At 38.3% G+C, this 17,156-nt stretch overlaps 1 protein-coding gene across 2 annotated transcripts; it reads right to left on the reverse strand.

Annotated features, from left to right (window-relative positions):
• Nucleotides 1-1,406: 1,406 nt before the first annotated feature.
• Nucleotides 1,407-17,003, reverse strand: dctn4 (dynactin 4). Of its 2 annotated transcripts, XM_084430505.1 has the most exons (14): nucleotides 16,800-16,975; nucleotides 16,151-16,221; nucleotides 15,359-15,537; nucleotides 14,780-14,823; nucleotides 14,580-14,687; nucleotides 13,573-13,593; nucleotides 12,961-13,034; nucleotides 12,014-12,126; nucleotides 11,176-11,285; nucleotides 10,705-10,778; nucleotides 9,707-9,761; nucleotides 9,442-9,549; nucleotides 9,012-9,109; nucleotides 1,407-2,227 (listed from the first exon to the last, which is right to left on the reverse strand). In XM_084430505.1, the coding sequence occupies exons 1-14, from the start codon at nucleotides 16,932-16,934 to the stop codon at nucleotides 2,014-2,016; spliced, it is 1,404 nt and encodes a 467-aa protein (XP_084286631.1). In that variant the 5' UTR covers nucleotides 16,935-16,975; the 3' UTR covers nucleotides 1,407-2,013. The 2 variants fall into 2 exon arrangements, with proteins under 2 accessions (XP_084286631.1, XP_084286632.1); XM_084430506.1 differs by lacking the exon at nucleotides 13,573-13,593 and having other exon boundaries at nucleotides 16,800-17,003.
• Between the last annotated feature and the right edge of the window lie 153 nt (nucleotides 17,004-17,156).

Below are 17,156 nucleotides of genomic sequence, written 5' to 3' on the forward strand. Positions count from 1 at the left end.
AACATTTTACCGGATAGACTGCCATCTAGTGGACAACCTCACATATTGAATGAATATTACAAGAAAAATGTAACCATTTTAATGTATTATGTACTTACCATCATGCAATTCCTAACCCGTACGACTTTCTTTCTTCAGTGGAACAAAACGTGAATGTTTGAAGAATGTCCTGGTCACTCTTGTTAATTTAATGACAGTGAATATGGGCTGGGAAAAAAAATAAAAAAAATAAAAAGACTCAAAAACACCATGATAAAAGTAACCCATTAGAGTTGTAAGCTTATTCCAAGTCTTCTCATACGAATGTTTTGTATGAGAAACAGAATGATACTTCTGTTAACCGTTCCTCTTCCGGTGAGCTGTTAACTGTTGCTTTCACCGCGTTTTTGGGTGTCTCTCGTTTCAATAATTGCGCATGATCCCAATTTCCTTTATTAAGTTATTCTTTCTTTAAGTTATTCAAGGAAACATAGATGCAAAGAAATATTGTCGTTCATTAAAAACGCCAATTCGAAAGGACGTCAGACGGTTTAAGGAGCTCGTGAAATGTTGTTCATTAAAGCGTGCTCTTAAAGGGACAGTTCACCCAAAAAATTTAAATTCTGCCATCATTTACTCACCCTCAAGTTTTTCCAAACCTGTATGAATTTCTTTCTTCTGCTAAACATAAAAAAAAAAAAGATATTTTGAATAATGACGGGTAATAAAACAGTTGATGGGGCCCCATTGACTTCCAGTATTTTTTCCCTTGTGTTCAGCAGAAGAAAGAAATACAGGTTTGGGACAACCTGAGGGTGAGTAAATGAAAGAATTAAAATTTTTGGTCGAAGTATCTCTTTAATAAAGCAAGATGCACTGTGGAGAAATTCACGACAAGTGTTCGACGTAGGAGAGTCTGACTTGAAGTCACGTTCTTTGTTCCATAGAAAAATAAGAAAGAAGAGTAAATAACGATTTAATATGTATTGAAAAGAAAAGAAACTTTTCCTGTACAGTTTTAAAAAGCTTATTCCTTTATTTTTTAAGTGTTCAGATGAGTACAATTTAGATAAGTATTCAGAAAATTAATTGAATAAAAATAAGAACAGTAAGAACATTCTTTGTTCCATAGAAAAATAAGCAATGTAGATGAGTAAATAAATAATGACTTAATAATCCAATTTTTTTTTACATTCAAAAGAATGTTCCTGTAAATAAAGTTTTAAATCGTAAAGTTTTAAAAAAGATTTTTTTTATTCCTTTTTTTTTGAAGAATTTATAAGTTTACTCTACTCAGCATATCTTAATAATAGCCCCGTTTAACCATTAATGCTAATGAAAATAAATAATTTTAATATTGTTAATATTATGTTGCCATTAATAATAATGATGATGATAATGATAATAATAAAGCACGCCCAGATCCATCACTTTTGACATATTTTATTTGATAAGACTGCTCAACCACATTTTAAGGCTGTTATATTAGAAACTAAATCAGGGCTTCCAGCTACTATATGAGACAGATAAATAAAGCTGAATGCACTGATGTTCATCCTCTGAATTACCACAAAATTTAGCATGTTTCACAAACAATGTCTTTGTCTCACTTTCTAACAGTGCCACACAACTGCAAGTAACATTTTGCTTGTTTTACAGCAAATACAAAATATTAAATGAACACAATAACTAGATGAAGCATTAATCTAAATGTCTTTATTAACACTGAGAATAACTGGAGTTGAAGCTGAGAAATAACAGTAGGCGATGTCACTGTAATCGCATGCATTTAAATACATCAGCAGAGGGCGCTAGAAAGAGAGAAAGAGATCACTGCTCAAAGCATCTGGCTCATGTGTGGGAGTAGTGTGTGTACTGTTAAGCAACCGTGTTCCTGTAAGTGATGCGTGATAACATTTACACTCACTTCACCAAGATGATGAACATCTTCATGAGTAAGAGAGAGATTGTGTAAGTTTGTGTGTGAGTTTAGTGCCACATGATGTTTTACTTGCGTCCGAGTGTGTTGTGTTTTCAGGTTGCCAGGGGGCCCAAGCTAAGCTCCACATGGTGTGTGAGCCAGATGGCCTCACTGGTGGCTTCTCCCTCCTCAGCGGGTCTGATCGGAGCAGCGAGGTTCCGGAAGTCATGTCGGAGTTTGAAAGCAACAGTGACATCCCCCTCCTCTATCTGCGGAATCACTTTGATGAAGAAGCCGATCTTGTTTGACTTTCTAAAGGCCACCACACTGAAAAAAAAAAAAAGAGCAGACTGTTATTAATGAAGGGTAAAAACAGGAACCAATGATATCAGATGATTTGAAGTAGACGTAATGGCTTAAATGCAAGGTTCTACTGCCTACAACTTTAAGCTGAAAACTTAAATGTTCATGTTTAATGCAAGTTCTTCAACATTAACACCATTCAATCATCATATTGATTACCACAGATAATCATTTTGGGGTGTACCTGCTGCTTTTAAGTATAGCGCACTTGCACAGGAATCAATTCTGTAGTGCATTAACAGAAGTTCATTCACCTAGAAAAGTGTTCCCACTTAAAAAAAGAACGGTCAGATAACTTTAGAGCTCAGATTATGAACCAAGTTTTGCTGAATAATTCATGTGAAGCTCATATTTGTGTCAAACCTCTTACATTTAAACATTTCAATCTTCCATTGTAAGTGCCCTAGGTTTGCTTTAAAAAAAAAAGTTTTCTGTGGTAATCAACGGTATGCTACAAACTAGAGATGCACCAATTGATCGGCTGGTGACCGGAATTGGCCGATTTTCACGTGATCGGTCATGACCGGCGACCGGCCGGTCAGTCTGACATGCCGATTTTATGCTGGCCAAATGCACTCGGGCGCCGCATGATTAACCTTTGGAGCGGTCTCATATGTGGGATTTTTGTTTCTGTGCCCCTGTAGGTGATGATACACAGGGCAACTTTTTGAGCAATGTTGCTGGGCAATGTTGCCGTCAACGGGCAACCAGATGAGACACAGGGCCCATGACCGATCTAAATTATCCAGATAGAAATGTATTCCCCTTTTTTAATGGGAAAGTGCCCAAGCAACAATTGCTCGGCAAGATTGCCCAGCAACATTGCTCAAAAATTTGCCCTGTGTATCATCACCTTAACTGTACGTTCACACCGCCGCCGACTTGAGCTGCAAAGAAGCTCTGGCCGCCCTGTCAAGGACGCTTGTCAAAAAGTACGGGGAAGCTTGTTGACGCTTTGGCCGCTCTGAAGTCTGTGTCACACCATGAAATGTAAACAGAAAAAACAAGCAATACACTGACACTAGAAACCTTTTATAATGACAGCATTTTTATAACCGTTTTGGTCACATTTGGTCGGGGGAAAAAAATATTTTGATTAATATGCGCGAGGGAGAGAGAGCAAGACGTGTTGTTTGAAGACAGTGAAGGTGAGTGCGCGCGCGGCCAGGGCTCTCTCTCTTTTGTAACTGGTGTGGTCCCTATATGAAAATAACGTCATATCATAAATTATAGGAAACCCAGCAACATCGATTATCAGTTTCTCCTCCATTTTCTCGGAACTAATGTTTTGGTAGGAACTAAAGTTTACATCGTATGTTTCTTCAGAATCAGCCAGCGCGAAGGACGTCTATATTCTGATTGGTTGCTGGCGTTTGCCGCTGCTTGCCGCTGAACCGCGTCATAACTCATTACCATAAAGTTGAGATACTTTCAACTTTTTGATTGACGCTCAAAACACTCAAAACACGACGCCGATGGATTTGACGCTCCTTGCAGCTGAGAGAAGCCAGCTTCCATTGAAAATGAATGACTTCCGGTAACTTTGGAAGCTCAAGTCGGTGGCGGTGTGAACGTACAGTAAGAGTACGGTCAAAGCCCGTCTACGGAAAGCCTGTTCACTCCAACGCCCTATTAAGTCCTATTGGTTGTAGTTCCAATCAGAGTTCCACTGGGGGCGTTCGCCATGAGTGCAAAATGAATGGGAGTCAATGGGGCTAGACGGCTAAATTTGTCTCCCTCACCCGATTGCCGTTGAGAAATCTCAGATTTGATTGTAGGTTTTGCAAGTTCAACATGGGTTATAGATCGAAAGTTGAATGAACGAGTACTTATTTCTTTTCGATTTCTTACAGGTTGAGTTGTTGTTGCCCATAACACACTAGCATTCTGCTAATGACGTCAGATTGACATTTTGAAAGACTTTTTAAAGCAAATAAGTGACTCTAAAAAATCTAACACCAAGCAATGTGTAATTTCTTTGCATCCCCTTTCGAAAACAACATTCAAATTACTAGACAAAAAATGATATCCTAAGAAAAGTGGATTTTGAGCGGTATAGCTCCATAGACCTCCATTCATTCTGCACTCGTCATGTGAGCGCCCTCATATGGAACAAGAGTGGAACTGCAACCGGAAGTTTATTGAGTGGCACTTCTCCCCTCATTAGACGTTCTCTGGTACGGTCACGAGCTGTGTCTGAAACCGCTCACTCGTTCACTCATTCACTAATCCCTACATAGTGAATGGCAGTTGAGTGCACTACATCAGCAAAGAGTGAACGAAAATGAGTGAGCGAATTCGGACGCTGACATAATTATCACGCGCCAGAGAGCTCAGACAATTTCGTCATAAACATTACCCACCCATCTTTAATATTTCCTTTTTTGGCTGTATGAATTGTATGTAACAATTGTATGTATGTATTTTTCACGTTTATTGCGTTATTTGATAAAAAAAGATAATAAAAACACTTGCTTATCATATTTATTTACTTTTTACATTTATATGTGAAAATAAAAGAAAACAAAACACTACACAGCACATTTGTTTATTCAAATATAGATATAACGGTATATATATAAATAAATAACCAGGCGTCTGGTCTTATAAATGATTGTTTTCTATCTCGCGTGCGCCGTTGCCATGGTGACATTTTTGTTTATTTTTCATTAGCGCTCTATCGCCTTATCGTGTTGGATTGTGGGAAACTGTGTCTCAGCAAGTGTACATCGGATGTACACTCGAATTCAGAGAGGATTGTGGGTAAAAGTAGTGAACGAATATAGGGAATGATGTCGTTCACTCAGAATTCGGACACCACTACAAAATGGCCGACACCCTAAATAGTGCACTATATAGTGGATAGGGAGCGATTTCAGACACAGCTACGGTGTCACATTTATAATGTTCAGTGACGTCGCATAACTGCCAGATTCAAACTGCTTTCGCGCGTTGGCTGGCGCTGAGCCAGAGTCGGACGCGTTCAGCGCTGTCATATATCACAACTAAGCAGTGTTTTCAACCTCCTCATAATGTTTATTTTAGGATTCAGATATTTAAATACACATAAGCACGAGTAAAACAATACAGTTGGAGTTTGTAAAATACACACTGATGTCTGTGGAAGCAGCAATAACAATCTATTCAAATATAATTTGCCGACATGTGTTATTCATATCAGACAAACATGATAGTGGAAGTAACTATAAAGTTTACTCTATTCTTCTCAGTTCACCGGCCACTTTCTTGCATTTATTTCGGGAGAAACTGACGAATTCACGTGCTGTAAATCCGACTGACAGGACAACATTGCGGCGCCCATCTCATGTTATAGATCAAGATTATTTATAAAGGTTTTTAAACGACCAAACACACTCACTTACACGTATTTGAGAATCGGAATATCAGATAGGCTAGTTGATGACATGGTAAGCAAGTTTGTGAATATTTTGAATAAAAAAGGAAAAGCGAAATAAAAGCAACACATATCGCGTGACGCGTCGCCATGGAAACATTAAAGGGAACGTTCGCCTTGAAAAAACTCACTCTGGGGGTGGGGGTGTCAGTTAGAATATTTTAAACTTACGCGTGAAAGGGTTAAAGAAAAGATCGAAAATAAATATTTGTGTGTGCTGTAAAGTGGTTAGAAAAAAATGTAATCGGTATCGGCAGGTCAAACTCAATGAAAAATCGGAATCGGCCTAGAAAATTGTAATCGGTGCACACTGTTAATAGATCTTTAATAGATGGGTTTCCGTTTCTCGAATTACCCATTATCCTCTGCGGCGCGCCGCCATGTTGTGTGTTTCAGTAAGCCACTGGGAGACACGGCTCATTCACTGTGCTGCATTAATAGAAAGCCAGTTAATATAAAGTATTTTTGACTCTTTTGTGTTGAGAATGAGATACGTTGACAAATTCCTCCAAACCTGGCGACAAGGTGAAGGTTATTTACAGGGACACATTAGACGATGTTTGCAAGGCAAGATATGATGAGAAATTGAGTTATATCGATGGAAAGGATCCTTACACAATGTCGAAAGAGGACTGGTTATGTAGGCTAATCCTGCGGCGTACCCCGATATTCAGGAAATGGACATTGCCAAGTATCTCATCCACACCGTTAGTGCGTACACTTTTGACGAATTAAGAGGAAGAAAGTCTCTGGAAGCATACAATTATTTTGTTAGAATGTGCGAGTAAAAATTTTATGTGGTCGCATTTGTGCGAGTGCATGGTCATGTACTACTCAGTTAAATTCACGCATGAATTCTCCTGCATTGAACTTGTTTTAGCACCCGCCAAAGTCTTATTTGATCGGTGAGTAATGTAGATGAACTGGGCGCATGTTTAAAGGTGAACTAAGTAACTTTTTTTACCTTAACTGAACAGCTTCGGAGTCATTGGAATGGTTATATTACTTATTTCGGGTTGAATGGTGGTCGTTTCGCACCCCCCTGGTGCCCGTGAGCGGAAAATTCGAACTTGCAACTTTGGGGCAGCGGGCCGCCGGCCGCCACGTCAGGAAGTATCGCGTGATATCAGGTCTCGCGATGTAAACAACTGCTTTACGGCCAAAAGAAATCTGCTAAAATGCCGTCATTATTGCGCTCCCTCACGCTGTCCGAACCTGAATGAAGAAGACGTTTTAAAGAATGTCCCATCTGCTTTGATGTCGTTGATCTACTAGCTTCTGGTGTCTGAGAATCACCAACGAGTTTTTACAACAGTGTTGTCAAATATCTATTCCGAAGCTGTGGGGGAGCTCTAGAGAGAAACCTGCGAGCAAAAAGCGAGAATACAGCGAAGAAATCCCGAAGCTACTGAGTGCTGCTTTAACTGAAAGAACGAGCAGAGGGAGAGAGAGCCGGTCGCGCACTCCCTCTCTCTTCGGAGCCAGGCGAAAGTGTAAACAGCCCGAGAGCGCTTAGGTGCCGGAAGTAAATTTCCCATTCATTTCTCCCATTGACGTTTTGGAAAATCTGTATCTAAAGAGTTTTAGAGCATGTCTGAGGATAACCAGCTACGGCTGAACTCATAGGCATACAACATATTATTTCGAGTGAAAAAACAACGAGAAAATCCCCAAAAAGTCAAAGGTACAACACTGTGTACATATTTTCATTTCCGAGCGAAGGAACTACTCATCCCATAAACCACCGCGCCTCACTGAAGTCGACTGAAGCCACAACCGCGAAAGAGCCTTTAGAGCGACTTTCAAATCTGACGACAGCCACGCAAACTTTTTCTTGTGCAGTTTATAGCAGTTCTTTCAGTAGTAATCGTGTAAATAATAGTGTTTTTTATAGGTATTGTGTATTGAATTTTATATTTATCATTGTGTATTTTATCGTGTATTTTATATTGTGTGCGACTGTGCGTGTGTGAAAAGCGGTTAACGATAACGTTAGCAACATGGTGCAGTGCTTTGTACCTGACTGCAATCACCGCTCAGTGGTCAACACATATCTTTTTTTTTAATGATCTTCAGTCTTCACAGACTTTCGCGGGGTTTAACCAGACAGTTACACGAGCTCCACCAATCAGATGCATCACTGTGGGATTGTTCAGGATTGTGGGTAATGAAGTACTTCTCCAAGACATCGTGAATAAAAGGCATTTATCCCAAAACAAGGTTAGTGCCCCATGAACTTTTGGCGGTTATATGAGCATATACAATCGCTTAGTACAGCCGTAGCTGGTTTTAAGTCTACCATGTATGGTTACGTTTTTATGGCTTATATCCCAACTGTCAATGGAGAAATTGTATTGAATTTTTACTTCCGGCACCGGCTGTGGGCGGGACTGTGATGCTCTATTATACGGTACATTTAGACTCAGTGTCAAGACAGCGATTTGACAGCCAATGAGAGCTAGCGCATTTAGCTAGCCCATCTTGGAAATGATTAGATAAAGTACGTGTCACATCTCCAGAGCACAAAACCTCTAAATGTTCACAAGAGCTGCACTGAACATTGACTCCAGCCAAACGGAGAATAATCGTATGATTTTCATGTTCAGAATAATGCCGATTCAGGATATTATCATGCTCCGTAATGCAAACGCTTGACCCACTTGACACACAAGATGGCGCCGTAAGGAGTTGCGGGAGAAATGTGACGTCATCGTAAATCTATCTATAGACATTTCCCAGGGTAAAGCCATATTTATTTTTTGACAGGAATGAAAACAAGGATGTGAGTGATAGAAGTACAGTATGTTCAATGGATTTTACTGTTGTTTAACATACTGATAAAAAAATTTAAAAAAATAAACTTTAAGTAGACAAGTTGTGAAAATTATGTGATCTAGGACCTTTACACAGTGTGTGCCATTGTATAGACTAAAAGTCTATCCCTCATAGCCTCATTTTCATCCATGTTAAAATCAATATTGAATCTAACTGCATATAACCTAAGATATATAGGCTCACATGGAATCTGTGCAACCTGTCTACACTGGAAGGCAATTTAAATACAGCTAAATGTGTTAAACAGATCTGAAAGTACTATTACTCTTAACGGTACCTGAAAGTATTATCAAAAGAGCCAACATTTTTCATAAAAAAGGAACAGGGTAAATTGGATGTAATAAAAGCAGATTCCATGCAGACCTACTTATCAAGCAATAAATAACCTATTCGCAGTCTGTCCTTCAGACTCTGTATTACAGCAATCTCATCTTCTTGATAATTTATGAGCTCAATTGTTTATCTGCTCTCAGTATCATCAGCAACGGGGGCTCTTACTCTGGGTCATCCTGAAAACCTTGAGGTTCTGCCAGTTCATCATACTCCGCGGCGGCATCTTTCCCTGCCAGGACCAGCTCCTTCGAGGGCACCAGCACCTATTAAACAATCATATTTTATAAATCAAACCGCAGGGGGACACAACACAAGGCAATGATGAGGCCAGTGAATTCAAGCACTGTGGCGCAGTGATGGAGAGGCTATAATGACTACATCATTTCCTCAGTAGTGGCCCACTCAAGGTAAACAACTTCTGTCTGGAGACTGAACTGAGTGTTTGTTTTTAGAGTTATGTTTCAGCTCAAGCCAGAAAAGGACAATAATCTAATTCAATAACCAATCACCAGCCATCATTATTGGACAAATACACTGCTGATGATTCATTTATACGGTATCACTATAATTCATCTGTACTGTTGTGGCGTTTTACCTTAGCATTGCTGTTAATATCATCTGGGTCTTCCTCCTCACAGGTGTACAGAGACACATGGGTAATGTTCTCTACTGGGTTGGTCAGGGTCAGCAGAACCTGACTCTCCTGTATTAAAACAAAATACAACAATTACTTACAAAAGTAAAAAGGTCTAGAACTTTTTCAAAGAAGTGTAACCAGACAAATGGTGTATTTATTTATTTTATTTTATTTTATATATAGGATATATTCATTCAAGTGTTCCAGCATGAACCAAGCTTGCCTTCATATGACGCAGGTTTGGAATGGACATGATTCTCACTTCAGGAATGTAGCTCCTATAAAGGAGAACAACAACCGTTAATTGATTCATTTTAGGGTCATTCCGTGCCAACTAATCCAGAGGTCCCCGGCTTAAGTTTTCGATCCTTAATTTCTGATGAAAGAAATACATATATGAAGAAGAAAGCTGAAGTATTAAATGTCATGAATGTATATATTTGTTGCAATCTTTGTTGCACTATATGCCAACAGTGACAGCTCAAAAATGGGGAAAAGCGCATGTGTTTTTTGCCCCAAGTTTGCATGCCTGTAACTCAAGAAGTATTAAAGAGATATTGTAATATCCTTTTAGATTCTGGTCCTTACTAAACCTTTTTTTTTGTATCTTTATTTTAAAGGCCCTCGATGGTTCAATCCCAGAGATAGATACGGACATGTTAACGTGGCTCCATGAGAAAATTGGTCAATTGTACACATTTTTTTGTACGTATACAGCTGATACTTTTTCTTTTAAAGAGAAATATCTTTACAACAAAATATTCTAGTTTCAACAATCTCCGTGTGAAAATATAATAATGATGCTGCCATCTTTTTGAAATTGTAATTTGGCTCCAAATCTCAGGTGGAAATTGTCATTTTGACACCCCCCCCTACAAAATAGTGGATTACTCAGCATACATTCATGACATTTAATATTTCGGCTTTCATCACTATTTATGTTTGTCTTTTTACTTCAAAAATTTTAGCAACAACAAAAATTTAAGCCGGGAAAATTTCAGAAATGTTTGATTTGACAAGGAAAGATCCTTTAGTAAATAAAAATTTAAAGAACAGCAAACAGAAAAGAACAACAAACAGAAAAGAACAACAAACAGAAAAAACAAACTAAAGAACAACAAACAGAAAAGAACAAACCGAAAAGAACAACAAACCGAAAAGAACAACAAACAGAAAAGGACAACAAACTAAAATTATTTAGAGCACAAACACAGGACTTACACTGCCACAAGCTGGATTTTAAACTTTATTGAGGTTGGATTAAACTCTGGTTTGCTCAGATTGTGCTCACATTTCTGAAATGAAATAACGAAAAACAGTAGTTAACAGCACTTTAAACTGTTCATTAGATCTGCACCTTAGCTCACGGCAATCAAATACAAATATGAAAACTAATGAACTTTTGATATATGCAGACTATTGTTCAAAAGGTTTTTATATAATAAATTAATACTTTTATTCATCAAAGATGCATTAAATTGATCAAAAGTGACAATAAATATTTTTACAATATTACAAAAATGTTTTATTCCAAATAAATTTGAACTTGCTATATCCAAAAATCCAAAGAATCCAAAGAAAAGCTAATGTATATAAAAGAAAACAGGCTGAAAGATTTTAGCGCAGTGATTCAACGGCAGCTTTCTGAACAGCTTTGTTTTGCAGTGAAAGAAGCTGGATGCGTTTACGTACCCTGCAACGCAGAGAGCGCTTCATTAGCAGGTGTTTGTGTCTGGGGTGCAGCTGTGAAGCTCCTGCAGGTTGAAAATCAGGCTGTAGCAGCCTCTGGCGAAGACTCGTTACTGCATTGAAACACAAGCCATGTTTAAAATATGACAATAAGTCAATAAAGATTTAGTCACAAACAAAAATTTATTTGGTGAGGTTAGGCATCTTGCCTTAGAATGACTAATGTGATTCAATTATATAAATTAACATTTTTACACATTTGATCTTAAAGGTGCAGTGTGTGATTTTTAGGGGCATCTAGTGGTGAGATTTGCGAATTGCAACCGGTCAATAATTCGCGGCCTTTCCTTGAAATTTCAAACTCGAATGAGAGGCTACGGTGGCCGACGTAGGAAGCCGCGTCTTTTTCTGCTGCTTCTCATTCAAGTTAGTGATGAAACGCGCTCTGTAGCGCTGTCTGTTCGCTGTCGGCTACGGTAGAAACATGACGTCACGATATGTCGACCTTCATAGAAGGGGGTGGCCGCGGTTATGTACATATAAATGACTCATTCTAAGGTAATAAAAACATAACGGTTCATTAAGTAAGGTCTTTATACACCACTGAAAACATAGTTATGGATCTTATATTGCATTTCTGTCAATAGATCCTCAGAAATATCACACATTGCACCTTTAAGTAAAAGTAACCCTGAACACGCGAACTGAACTCCAAAAATGCCCCATGGCACCTGTGAGTATGGATCTATGTGGCTGTACCTGCCATCACTGCACTAAGAAAGGGGTTGGATTAAGAAAGTACTTGAGTAGTATTACTACGTGAAGCAGGGATGAGACCAACCTTCAGGAAGGTTAACAGGGCGGGTGTAATAGTCTTCAGGCAGGGGCTCCACTTCATCCAAAGCCTGTGCTGATTCTATAGTGATCTCCTTCTGGTCCTCTCCTTCTTTTAATCTGAAATCAATATAGCATCATATAGACAATGTCTACAATAATTTAAAGTGTCCCTATGATGCTATTTTTAAAGGTTCTTCCTAATTTTGTTTTGGAGGTCTTATACAATAGGTTTACATGCATCCAAGGTGAAAAAACACTTCTCTTAACATACATTGCATACTACCTAATTTCTTCAAGAGATTCAGTCTTTCTAAACCCCACCTTTCCACGAGCCTACTTTGCTCTGATTGGTCAGACAACCCAGTCTATTGATTGGTCTACCACTTACAAGTGTGCGGCGGAAACAAGCTGGCCATTACCATTTCTGAATTTCAGCTCCGGAGGAGATGGTTTTTCCGTATCAATCCCAGCACGAGTTCTCATACTTTTTAAGTGCATGCAAAGTGAATTCACAGCGCTGGAAAACAGCTTCTCTTGGACATGTTGACAACAAGAGCCAAACTCTTCCAGGCCTCAGCTACAACTATAGTGTTTGAGGGCGGGTCAAAGCCAATAAAGACCATAGGCTGACAGTATGCACATTAGTTACTTTGTTACATAGGTGTTTAACAGTAACAGTTGGAATAGCTGACGACTCATTTCGGCAGTTCAGAATCTATTCTTTCTTTTAGGAGACAATACACTTATTTGTTGTGCACTTTGATCTTTAAAACTTTGCAGATCTTTTACATTCACAAACATCTATATTACACACCACATGAAAGGTTATATTCGAAAAAGCATAATTGGGCCACTTGTGACAAAATGTGATGCATCAATTATCTCAGTACTCCACATTATACCCCTGCCATAACAAACTCCACCACGTTTTTTTTTTTACGTGATACTTACGAAAGGCCGTACAGGGCACTGATTGGGGCTCCAGATCTCTGTCTCTGTAGTCTGGTTCCCAGTCCATACTTCTCCTTTTAGACATAAACATAGACCACATCAGTTCATGCTAATCAGACTTTTTCTTGGCTAAAAAGTTCAAGGTAAAGCTAATTATTAATAGATGAATGTTGGCATCATAGTGATTGCTGTGATGGTACATGTGGTAATAGTAAACATAGTTTAAGCACAAATGTTATCCAAAAGCTTGCTTTCCAAGAAACTGCTTGATTGATGATAAGATTGCCTCTTTAAATTACAGAAATACTATTCTTTTTCTAATCATTATAATCAAATAGGTCTGCAGCTAAACTTCAAACATCATTAATAATCTCCAAACATAAATACATGCATAACCAGAACTCTTCAACTGTCCCATTAAAGATATCGCTTGCCAAATACAAAGGATTCGATTATGCAGAGAATTCCAAGTAGCAATAGTGAAGCTCATGTGATCGGCAAAGTCATTTAGTAACAGATTAGACATGCTAAACTGATGGAGGGATTGGGGGAAAAGAAAGACTTTCTTAGTGTTTCTGTAAGAATTGTGGGGGGAAAAAAAATACCACTCACCACCACGTGAATAGTGTGTTGCTGGAGAGGGGTATAAACCAAAAATATCACCGTGCACAAGCAAAGAAAAGAAGAGAGACAGAATCAAGTGAAACAAATGCATTCAAGCAAACATTAAAGTGGCAGTTTGGAGCACAAGGAAACAAGGATTGCATTAGTAAACAAGACATGCAGCTCAAAGTACCCGGTCATGTATTACAGGGTTAGAAATTAACTATCTGAAGCAATTATTTCTTGAACTACCATTCAAAAGCTTAAGGTTGGTAAGATTTTTTGAAAGAAGTCTCTTATGCTTTCCAAGGTTGCATTTATTTGCTCAAAAATATAGTAATATTGTGAAATATTATACAAATTTAAAATAACTGTACAATATAATTTCAAAATGTAATTTATTCCTGTTATGGCAAAGCCAAATATGCTGCTTTGGTGCTCAAGTAAAAAATGTTCGTATTACCAATGTTAAAAACGGTTTTGCTGCTTTATTTTTTATTTTTTGTGGAAGCCGTGAACCATTTTGTTTTAGGATTCCTTGAAGAATAGAAAGCTCAAAAGAACAGCATTTATTGGAAATTGAATTGTTGGTTCTATTATAAATGTCTTTACTTACACTTCTAATCAATTAAAAGTATGCTTGGTGAATAATAGTATCTATCAAAAAAAAAAATATATATATATATCTTACCTTTAGCTTTTAAATGGTAATGTATATATGCAGCAAACATTAGGAAAATTATTATGTAGCCACATTTCAGACTCTGCTGGGTTTAGTTGACTTAATCAGCATTGATGCATCTTTAAAGGAAATGTTTTATAATTTACAATGAAATAATGCACACAAAACAAAATAGCAGTACGGTTACTGTATATATTTTTTTCTGTTTTTCAATTAGACTTAACCAAAGTTTAGCATCTAGACAAGACAGACCACACCTTTTTAGTGCTTGCTAACTGGAAAGTAAATGTTAGGTTAGGAGGGTGTTTCTAGACACAGTGGTGTGAATGTGTACCGAGAACGCCTGAGGCATGAAAGGACGTCTTCGTGCCAGCTTCTTCCTGTCTCTCTCCAGCTTCTCTCTCTGGGCCAGCTGCTGGTAATACTCAATCAGCTTGTTGATCTAAACAGAAATCATAACTGATTTGTCAACTACATTGTAATATTGAAAAGGTAATATTTATGTAATAAGAGGAGAGCTGGTTTTGCACATACCCTTTGAGTATGCTGGTTTTCAGGTTCCTGCCATCCTCCACTGGCTAAAAATAAATAAAAAGAGCAAATTTGTATTACAATGTGGTGCATACAGACTGAAATGTTCTAACCAGGCACAAAGCAACAAGTGAAAAGTCATCTCTCTTCTATGCTAATTTCAACATTTTCTCCCACATTTTTAGGTCCTTTGGTTCTATCTCTAATATGTTCTAGCCCAGAGTGAAATATAATTGTCCCAAAATCCCAATTATTAAAAAAAGCATATTCTGTGATTAGGTACAATTATGACCCTTAACAAAGTATTTCACATGGAGTGTGGGCAGTAAAATTACTTGATTCAGGAAATCTGTTGCATCACTTTTTGTCAGAACATTACCAGATGTTTATGCAGGTCTATAGTATGCGTAACATTAACCAACATAAAGGCAACATAATAATGATCTTAAAGCACTTCAACTAGTGCAAAACAACCATCTTGGATTAAATGGAATACATTATAGTGTAAATCATGTGGCTTTACAGATAAACCAATACAGACACTGGTACACATGTCCTCGGTTGGGAAATGCCAGGACTCACCCACAGATTTGTCAGCCATGCCTACATCTCTTGAGGTCCAGCGACAAAATCCACAGGCCAAGTAGTAGGCCTTCTTCATTGTGGTTTTGGTGGGGTCATCAGGCAGTGGTGCTGGGATGTTGGTGGCCCGTGTAGAGAGGGTGTGCATACAGCATGGACAGTCAAAGCAATTGGCACACCTGAAACCGATGCATCATACAGAATTCAACATCTTTACAAGGAAAGACGATTCATGTGACCATTTAATATCATTATAGTCAATTTATTAAATATACGTAATTCTCAAAATCTCGATTAGGGGGAAGAGTGGCCAGCTTCATGCATCAAAAATTATAAATATGGCAAGAATGTTACTAGGCAATGATAAAAGTTAAAGGGATAGTTCACCCAAAAATGAAAATTCTGTCATCATTTACACACCCTCAAGTTGTTCCAAATCTGTATGAGTTTCTTTGTTCTGCTGAACACAAAGGAAGATATTTGGAAGTACGTTTGTAATCAACAGATCTCGGTCCCCATTGACTTCCATAGTAGGAAAAAAATATACTATGGTAGTCAATGGGGACCGAGATCTGTTTGGTTACAAACATTCTTCCAAATGTCTTCCTTTGTGTTCAGCAGAACAAAGAAACTCATACAGGTTTGGAACAACTTGAGGGTGAGTAAACAATGATAGAATTTTCATTTTTGGGTGAACTATCCCTTTAAATTACAGATGATGTTAGATGATTGAAATCATTGCTGTTATTCACTCACAGGCCTGTCAGATATTTAGCACAAGATGTGGTTTACCTATTCTTCTTGAGCTTCGCCTCAGCTGACGGCATGTTCTCCAAACAGCTGGGACAGAAATGGGAATCGACCTATACAACAGGCATTACACCAAAACACAATTTTCAAGACAAGCAATTGCATTTGTTTGTTTTTTATATTGGAACGTACAGAAAGGCTAAATGGAACTTATCTGGTGCCAGTGGAAAAAGTCACACATTACTTTAGCGAAAGTATCATAATAATAAACTATTTAATCTGTCTTTACGGGGTGTGGTAGTGTTTATGCCCTCAAAATAACACGAATGGGTGCTACAAACATTGATTGTAGAACCTTATTGACCTTATAATCCTCATATGCACATAATGTAAATAAAGGCAAACTGCAGATTTTTAATTTCATTCAGAATTCTCCTACTAGCTTTTAGCTTGTCAAATACCATAAAAAGTGGGATGTACAGAAGTTAACTGACCGGTTCTATAGCCAATTAGATAACACAATTGAAGTATAATTTATGACGGATGGAAAAACTAGCCAATCACAGGCCCACAATTCGTTCCACTTGGACCGATAGGCGGTACAACACTGTCATCAATAGCCCGTTAGCTCGCTCTTGGCACGGCTAACATCTGTTGTTGTTCACTAAATGTCACACCCCGCGTTACTTACTTCATGTGACACGCATTCCAAGGATCGCAGCTCACTGCAATATCGGCAAAAATACAGCTGAGAGATCGGAACTCGAATCTTTTTCTCGCCTCGGACGAGATAAACCACTTTCTCAGGCTGCAGCAGCGTCGCCATTTCTGACTGAGTTCCTGCTCCCTACGTAACGATTACGTCATCATACGTGATCTTTTCTTTTCCGGTTTTGTGTCAATAGTGCCGCTGCTGTTCATACTGTTGTATGCACTTTTCTCCATTGCCACCACTCAGTCATACTGTTTTGTTAGGATGTCTTAGCTGTTTTATGCATACGCTTATACGTTTTTTTCCTTCCACAAGAAATGTCAGCTTAGAAGAAAT

Source organism: Rutilus rutilus, assembly GCF_951802725.1.
Source record: "Rutilus rutilus genome assembly, chromosome: 14".
NCBI lineage: Eukaryota > Metazoa > Chordata > Actinopteri > Cypriniformes > Leuciscidae > Rutilus > Rutilus rutilus.

What these genes read in the sequence shown, in the direction of transcription:
- dctn4 (XM_084430505.1), bottom strand. Translation starts at nt 16,934, where the DNA reads ATGGCGACGCTGCTGCAGCCTGAGAAAGTGGTTTATCTCGTCCGAGGC. An exon ending in TCATGCCTCAGGCGTTCTCG is followed by an intron (nt 13,594 to 14,579) that starts GTACACATTCAC and finishes ACCCCTCTCCAG; the next exon opens with CAACACACTATTCACGTGGT. An exon ending in ATATTAACAGCAATGCTAAG is followed by an intron (nt 9,110 to 9,441) that starts GTAAAACGCCAC and finishes ATTGTTTAATAG; the next exon opens with GTGCTGGTGCCCTCGAAGGA.